This window comes from Cariama cristata, unplaced genomic scaffold (genome assembly GCF_000690535.1).
Source record: "Cariama cristata isolate BGI_N322 unplaced genomic scaffold, ASM69053v1 scaffold26379, whole genome shotgun sequence".
Taxonomy (NCBI): Eukaryota; Metazoa; Chordata; class Aves; order Cariamiformes; family Cariamidae; genus Cariama; species Cariama cristata.
In genome coordinates, this window is record NW_009636734.1 from 30,757 (window position 1) to 39,357 (window position 8,601).

The following is an 8,601-nucleotide window of genomic DNA, read 5'->3' on the forward strand; positions in this document are numbered from 1 at the left end:
ATGGCTGGGATCGATAGCTACACCTCTCCTGTGCCAAGGCAGTGCAGATATGATGTGCTGATAAAGGAACAGAGCGATCCAGAATCAATTCAAATACAGCATTGCTTTGAACCACGCTCTGGGCTTTGCCTAGATACACCGTTTTCTTTCCAAGACTCTCCAGCTAAAAATGGAATATGTTTTCATTACATTTAATTACATTTTGCAGTCACCATCCCCTTTGGAGCGTTAATCTCTTCTTCCAAGCTGTACAGAGACATCTGCACACAATCAAATCAAGGATTCCCTCGGCAGGTCTGCTGATGGACATTCAGGCGACAGCGCTAAGGTGTGATGTGGTCCTACATGAAAGGGTGCTGTGCTGAGGGTCCGAGAACAGATGGCACGCTGAAACTCGTGCCATCCCTGGCCCCCTTTCTCTTAAAAGCTATATTAGCAGGGCAAGGCAATTTAAAGAGCCATTGCCCCGGAGAAGTTTTACTCTAGACACCCAGCTTTACCTACACAGAGGTAGCTGAATTTTTCAGAGCCCCACGGCAGCCCCACCAGTGTCCCTCTGTGCCTTCACCGTGTTTCATTTTGTGTCGCTGCTGAGCTTGACACTGGAAGAAATCTCAAGAAATCCAATCGTTTTGCACCAACAACCTGGTGTCAGTGCTGGAGGCCCTGAGCATTTTATTAAAAACTGTGTATTGGGTTTTATTAAACGGCAACATGAAGTTCGCATGCACAAGGGCTGTGCACGTACAGGTTCCCAGGAGAAAACCACACCGCTTTAAACGCTGACACCAAACCACGGTTCGCCTGTGCCTCGTGCGGTTCTGGGAGCAGCAGAGCCCGTACCAGAGTTTTCCTCCCATATGGGTTTTCTGGACTAAGGTCCAGCTGCAAGTTTTCCTTGGGTAGGAGCACTCCCTGTCCACTCTCCCCATAAAAATCTACCAAAACATAACATCTTTAACACTTATCTCTGACACTGGGCTGAAACTGGCTCAAAGATTCACCCATTACTAGAGGGGAGATGCAAGTGAGGACCGATGAGCGCGGAGCAGCGCGGCTGCGGGCTGAAGAGTGCCGGCGTTAGCGGGATGCCAAGGTGGCAGTGACTGATGCACAATTAGCGCGGTGGTTAATGGCACTCGGCATCCGGGGGCTGAGCACGGTACCTCTGCCTGGAGATGCCCGTGGTGGATGGTCTCCCGCTCCAAGCGAACCCTGGGACGTGCTGGTCTCAAGCCGCTCCATTCCTCCACGATCTTTGCTTTCTGAAAGCAAAAGCACCTCAGCACCTGCACAGGGTTTCTCCCAATTACAGCAGCCGAACGCCACGGCACTAAGCGATCCGTGAGATGCGAGGTCTTGCAATGAGCGGGGACAGAGGCTCCCCCATCCCCACTGCTGCCCCGGCTCCTGTGATGCTGCAAAGGGCAACTGGGCAGAACAATTCCGGATCACAGGTCAGGAGTGGATACAAACCAGTCTCACCACGCACCAGCCCTTCTCTAACGCAGCGGTGCCAAAAGGCAGGGGGAACACACACATACACACCACGACCAAAGGGCTGGGACCTCCCAAAGCTTTTGTTCTACTTTTTGGCCAGCTATATGAGTAATTACTTTTTCCTACAAACCTTGTCTCAAAAGTGACGCCAGCCCCAGCCCCTGCCCGTCGCTCAGCCAGCTGTACAGAGCCCCAGATGTGCATGATGAACGCGGCCAGGCACGCACAAACACCGAGCTGTGCCATTCCCCCCCGTGATTTACCCTCTCGCCGAGTGCTTCGTGCTGCTGTGGGGTGCACACAAAAAGCCCGGGGTTACTCTATGTGCACACTTCACCCATCACCGGCGCGTTTCTCGGCGCAGCGGCTGACACTGCATAAGCAACGGTCGCGTTGCAGAAAGCCCTCCAGCTCTCCTGGCCTGCTGAGGGCAGGCACCGCGTGTTACTCATATAAAGATTTGGATTTTGCGGTTCGTCCTCAGCACCTGTCCCTGTGGCCTCAGCACCCGGGGTCTCCGTGCCACCTCCCGGCGGTGGGGCGTTGGGTCAGGGTCACCCACCTGGAGAGCAGGGAGCAGCCTGCAGCAGTTCTCCCAGATGGTTTTGTGATCCTGGGTGCTGATCTCTTCGTTCCAGTTGCCATGCTGATAGATCCCTCCCAAGACCGTCAACCCACTCCTGCATAAAAGCCAAAGGACAGAAACGGTGGTGAGTGTCCCCAGCCGTCCCTTGCTGGGCCACCACACGGAGGGACTCTGCGTGTGCGGGATGTACGGATCCTGCTACGTCCTGAGCCTGCAACATATTTCTGCCGGAGAAATACTCACTCCAAGCAGGCAAGAGAGCGATGCCTGCGTGTCTGCTCATGAGCAAGTCATTCATTAAACACTATCAGCACCCCAAAGGCCCTTGCCTGGGCGAACCGAATGGCCAATAATTTCATCTTCTATCAAACAGGTCTGTGCCTTCCTGGCTGGTGAAAAGAGTTGGAAGGAATGAGATGCCTGCGGTGGGGAATATAAAGAAACAGATTATTGCTGCTGCCACCACCCCAAAACTCCTGCGGATTAACAGAGGCCAAGAGATGGGTTAAGGCTGGGGGGAGCTGGGGGCATCTGTACCTGCTGGACCCTTCTAAAACCTTGCATGAGCCCTGGGAAGCACAAAGACAAAAGGGCTGAATGCCAGGGGGGAAGCCCCCCGGGGCCGAGCTCTCCAGCGTGGAAGAGATGTCCTCTGTGCGTGAGTGCTGGATCCGGCCGCTTCCCTTGGGAGCCAGCCTGGTGCCCAGCTACGACAGCTCAAGCTAAAATAAACAGAGGGAGCGGAATTCATACGTAGCTGGGACTGTGATCAGAAATCCCTTGGAATACTTTGCTTGGGGGCTGTGAGCATTCAAAGTTCCTTTTTTAAATAATGGCTTATTGCCTAATCCTGAAATACTAGCACAATAGGAAGTGCCAGAAACGCAGCATTCAAGTTACAGCTTAAAAACCCATTCTCCATTGCCAAAGCGGGGTAGATGGCTGCTCTCAAGAGGAAACAGAGGCGGGATGAACAGCAGACGTTTTTATTTATCCTGCAATTTAGCTCCCTGGGTACCTGCATACGCTGCCGTCTCAAATAGACCCCAGGTCCCCCAAGCAAACTGCTGGTGGGGAGCAGGTGGAAAGCGCAAGAGAAATGCTGGAACCTGGGCTCTGCCCGGGCACAGCCACTGCCGCTCCCTGAGCTCTGGAGATGGTGCTTTCGGGGCCAGGATCTCATTTCAGCCCTCCTCATCCCTATGGGGACACAGAAATAAGTTGGGTTTGGTTTTGGTTTTTTTCCCCTGGGATTCCTCCTGGGTTCTTGCAGGGAGGTGGCAGGGAGCCCTGCGTGGGGGCTAAACCAAACAGGGCTCCCCCAGGAGACATCTCACCAACAGCCGCAGGCACGGCTCAGGGTAACAGTGAGGGGAAAGCTGAGCTTTTTAGGGTAGGCTTTTGTTACAGGAAAAAGGATTCCTGCCGCTGGTTTTAATGGGAACATGAATGAGAAGTTCCTTTCCCCACAGTGGGCTGCTGTACAGCACTTTTGTCAACACCGTTGACAAAAAAGATGGGCACAAATGTGAAAACAAAAGATCTCCCCCAAAATATTTGCCCTACTGTTAGTGTTTGGCTCTTCTGAGGACCTGGCCAGGATTGGCATTTCACTTTGGCAGAATTTGCTCCTTGGAAAAGGACAGGACCGGGGATATTGAAGCCCCGTGGTGCTGCCTGATCTGAGAGCCCAGGAGCCCAGGACCAGCCCAGACCCCCCTCATGTCCGAGTGCCGAGCCGGGGTCTGCGCAGGGAGCTCGCGGTGGTCTCTGTGTCGACCGTGGGAGCTCCTTCGCTTTGCCTGCCCACGTCCTTCTGCTCTCCCCCCACGCAGCATCAGGCCAGGTAGGGACCCCAGCCTGGGCTGCTGCAGGGCAGATGTCAGCAAGGAGCCGCATCCGAGCCGGTGCTTTAGGAGCGCTGATAGCAGAGCATCGCTAACGCCAGCCAGACCCTGCCTCACCCGCTCTCACCTACCCCGGTATGACATACGGCGAGTTGTAGACACCAGATTCGACGTCATGAGTGATGATGAAGTGCTTCACCCACGGGGCCACGACCTGGGAGATGAAGGGGAGAGGGTCAGGGAGAGCTGGGGAGTGGGGTCCCTGGTTTGGGGAGGCAGCAGGAGGGATGTGGGCAGCTCGGTGAACGCGGATGCCGGGGTCTGCACGTGGGGCCCTCCCTGCTGCTCAGGGTCTTCTGCTCCTCGGCGCTGGCTTCCCTGCGCTTCCCCCCTGGGGAGAGAGGGAGATGGGAGGGCAGGTAGGCAAGCGGAGGAGCTTCCTACCTGGTGCGAGTCTGCGTTTCCCCAAATAATCATCCTCTTCTCCCAAGGATTTTACGTCCTTTTATTATTAGCATTATGCCTCTGGCCTCTCCCCACCTTCACCCGACCAAGAAACAGGCTGGAGACTCGGGGCATCCCCACGGCTGAACCAGGAACGGGACCCAGGTTTTCTGCTCTGGCCCCCCGACACACGAGGGTTTTACAGGACCATCGTTTGCTGGGAACCAGGACCTGATCCCAGTGTGGGTCCAGCCCACAAGCCCGGGATTTGCCCCAGCGGGCATATCTCATGAGCGGGCTAATGAATGGCTCCTCTGGAAAAAAGAGGGGCGACACAAGCCCCGCACCCACCTCACCTTTATGATCTGTCCACGGCCGGGCTGTAGCTCCGAGTCGGGCTGCAGCTCCCCCGCACGCACCCCAGTGCAGTTTATTACAACGTCCACGCCCCGGGCAAACATCTAATGAGAGACAGACGCGGCGCGGTGAGCAGTGCACACGGAGCGATGCTTCCGAGGGCACTACCCACGGCGGGGGACGAGATTCCTGCATCAAAGCCAAGCGGAGTACTCGGTCCAACAGGCTGGTAATGAATAAAGCATAAGGGCCAGATCCAGGGCTTAGCTTCCCCGGCACGGCTCCCGCAGAGACCCCACGTGTGCAGGCGAGGAGAATATTTGCAGTTTAAGGGAAAGCTGTACTGCTGATGCTTGGCTGCATCTTCGCTCAGCGCCAGCTGAATGCGCTACCCTGTCCTCTCTCAGCTATCTCTTGATGCCCAAGAGCCTTTATCTTTCCAGGTAGAATTTGTTTCCGAGATCTTGGTGTACTCTTGCTGCTGTCCCCGGCCCCATCACTCCTGCCAAGGGCCAGCCCCGAGCAGCACGTGCCCGCTGGAGGCTGCTTCTCTGTGCCGGGATGGGGCTGTGCCCGCTCTGCCCCAGCTCGATATCACCACTCACCTCCTGGAAAGATTCAACCTTCTTCTGGAAAAACTTCACTCTTCTCTGCGTCAGCCTGGGAAGAACAAGTTCATTTATTACTGGTAAATTAAAAGCAAATGTACCCTTCAAATTAGTGCCTGCCATTGATACCCAGGGTAGGTATGGCTTGTTGCTCCTTGTAATAAACATCTGTGGGCTTCTCGGTGGTTCCTAATAGTCTTCAGTCACCAGCTCACCTCCCGCACGGCCCCGAGCTACCGAGGGTGCTCAGTCCTGCTCAGCCCCGCACCAGAGCCCATCTGCTGTGGGTACGGCACCCGCTCCGCATTAGAAAGGACAAGAACAAAACTAAACCCCAGATACTTCCGTAGCTAAATGCATTCGGATGCAGCTCAAAGTATCCCATTACTTTCATTTTTGTCACGCAAAAATACACTCCTGGGCTGACTATTAAAGTGGGGAGGCTGTGAGCCCACTGGGGCAATGAGCCGGAATTCTGGGCCCTTTTCCCTGCTTCCCAGGGCTGCATCCCTGTCTCCCCTCTCCTTCAGCTCATCCCGCCCTGCCTTCGCCCCTGCCCTGCTGCGGGGCACAGGGTGAGAGGTGCTGCGAGCCGGGGAGGGTGCTCAGGTCCCCCGTGGGTGCTGTCATGTGGAAGCCACCAGCACGAGCATTTGCACGCTGGGCAGGTCAGAAGTGCAGCAGGACATGAGATGGCCACCTAAAATCAATGCTGCCAAAACTCAGCCACCAACTCGGCATGAGAGAAGGATCCGAGGCAACATCTGATGTGTGAGATGAAAATCCACACCTGCCTCCCATGTCCTACCAGCCAGAGAAACTGGGAGAAGCCGGCAGCTCTCCCAGCCCCAGCCCCAGCGCCGGGGCAGCTCCGCACTCACCTCTTGGTGAGCCAGGGCAGATAGCTCCTGCACTCCAGCATCAGCGCCGTGTTGAACCAGCCGTAGCTGAAACCAGACGCGGAGAGGACGGCGTAAGGACCTGCAGCAGCTTCACACCACCAGGCGCCTCCTGCCCCCGTGCGCCCGAAGGCTCCCCCTCCCCCCGTGCTCCCGCCAGCCGCCGCGGCTCCAGGACCCCAATTCCCCCTTTGCACGAGAAGCGCATGATTTTTTCCCCCCTCTGTTTACAGCATAAAACACCTTCTGCTGATTTTCTTCCCTCGGTTTGACAATATCTGGTGAAATAAGAGAGGAGCTGGAATGGTTTCCATGCTGGGCTGCCACTTTTTTGGGCTTGTTTCAGGTGTTTCCTACTTATTTTAAGGGAAGTAGCTGTAGCAAAGCAAGGCCACTTCTGCGCCTGCAGTTTCTTGTCCTCGCTGCCCCTTGACAGGGAGATGTCTGGGACCATCTCCTGTACCCGTCCTGCCGGGGGGAAAGCACATCAGTGACCCTCTGGAAAACGGACTGAAAAATACCTGTAACCAGGGAAGAGTTCAAGCTCTTCTGGTGTCAAGTTCCTGAATCCCAGGACAATGTTCTTCCAAGACGGATCCTGCAGTAGGGAGAAAGATCCGAGCTCATTAATGAATCCAAATCGCCGTGCCATCGCGGGACAAAAGCCGTGGTGGGGACACAGCCCACCCCAAAAGGGGCTCTGCCGGCTCCCACCCTTGGAGGGCTCAGCCCTTACTTCATACCAGTATTGCAGCTGGGGCACAGAAAAAAAATGCGTCCCGGGCAAACTGTCACAAGACAAACTTGGAAGGATTCAGAAGCATTCAGAGCATCGTCTGGGAAGAAGTACAACCCTGCCCACCCCCAGGCAGCCTCCGAGCTGGAGCCCTTCCCAGCCCTGGCTGTGACTTGCTCCTTACCGGCACCGGCTGCGTAAAGAGGTTGTACCCAGAAATTAGGAAAAGTCCCATTTCCTTGGCTGCCGGTGAGCCCAGGTGCCTGAGGAGGTAATCGAACGTCTCTTTATTCCAGACCCTGCGATAAAAACAGGAAAGTGGTGGCTCTGCCAGCCCCGTGGAGCTGTGCCCGGGCAGCTCAGCCCCTCGTGCACTGATGGGCACATCGAGGGGGGATGGACCACGGCCCCAGCCTTCCTCCTCCTCATCCTCACTTACGTCTCCTGAAGGTTGCCGTGGTCGCTCAGGTAGGGCTGCCACAAGCCGGCCGCCCCATCGCTGGTGGTGTAGGGTGTGTAGCGGTCCGCATAGACCTCCATCTCCAGGGAGGGCACCAGGCTGTGGTACTGCTCGTGGATGCACAGGGCGGTGGAGAGGCCGATCACCCCGGCCCCGATGACGGCCACACGCATGGCTCCGGCTCTCTGCAGGGGGGAAATGCTTGAAGGGCAAAGCCAGGGTCCGGGGAGCTGCTTGGACAAGGCAGGGTTTCCCGGGAGGGTGTCAGCTCCCGCGGGACCCGACCTGGCCTCGGCTCTGCTGCTGGAGAGGAGCTGGGCTGCAGGGAAGGGGCTGAGCTGCTCTTGGTGCATTTGTGGGCATTTCTTGTAAAGCCTCCCAAAGCAACACCTGCCTGCGCTGAGCAGGCACTGAAATCACGGATGGAGGGGGTGTAGTTTGCCACGGTGGCAGCGAATGTAGCTCCATTGCTTGCAGCCCTTGTGCTCGGGGCGGCATCACTGGCTTTGGGCCGTTTGTAGCCACTGGCAAGCAGAAAAGTTGCGGCTCAGTTGCCCATGGCCATGCTCCTCCGCCCAGCAGAAAAAGCCGTGGTTGCTTCGTGCCCTGCGGCGGTGCAGGACAGAGCACCACAGCCATCGGCATCCTCCTCTCTCTGCCTTCCGTCAGCCAGCGTGCGGAGGGCGAGCAGCCGGGGAGAGGTGGGTGCACCCACCCCATCTCCCATGGGATGATGTGAGCCCTCCCTGCCCAGCAAACCCAGCCCCGCTCTCAGGAGTCCCTAATTCTCCCCAGCCCCTGGCACGGGCTGGAGACAAAAGAGGTGGGCACGGATAAAAGAAATGGGAAACAGCGGGTGTTTTCCAGGGAGTGATGCCCTTGGGGCTGCCTGCACGTGAGGGTGGCTGTGCCACCACCCCAAACCCTTCCCAGCACCGGCTGAGAGAACCGCTGTTTGTAAACGCCGGCTGCAAAGAGGGTCTGCAGCCCCCTTCGGTCCCCTGGCTCTTCCCTCTCGCCAGAGCTTTCCTGCCTTGCAGCTTGGAAAAAGCCCTGTGGTCACCGTCTGGGCAGAGAGCAGCCAAGGATCGATTCGAGGAAGGGCTGGGGGTACAATGGGGCAGATCACCTCGGCCTGGGTCACGTCCCTACGTGTGGGTAAGG

At 56.8% G+C, this 8,601-nt stretch overlaps 1 protein-coding gene across 1 annotated transcript in view; it reads right to left on the bottom strand.

Moving 5' to 3' along the window:
• DAO (D-amino-acid oxidase) overlaps positions 1-7,610 on the bottom strand; it is a 13,908-nt gene extending 6,298 nt beyond the window's left edge. Inside the window, exons 1-9 of the mRNA XM_009708030.1 lie at positions 7,417-7,610; positions 7,162-7,276; positions 6,763-6,839; positions 6,224-6,289; positions 5,340-5,394; positions 4,734-4,838; positions 4,065-4,147; positions 2,063-2,180; positions 1,167-1,265 (exon numbers count right to left, since the gene is read on the bottom strand). Of these exons, the coding sequence (XP_009706332.1) occupies positions 1,167-1,265; positions 2,063-2,180; positions 4,065-4,147; positions 4,734-4,838; positions 5,340-5,394; positions 6,224-6,289; positions 6,763-6,839; positions 7,162-7,276; positions 7,417-7,610 (912 nt within the window). The remainder of the gene's footprint in view (positions 1-1,166; positions 1,266-2,062; positions 2,181-4,064; positions 4,148-4,733; positions 4,839-5,339; positions 5,395-6,223; positions 6,290-6,762; positions 6,840-7,161; positions 7,277-7,416) is intronic.
• Positions 7,611-8,601: the final 991 nt, after the last annotated feature.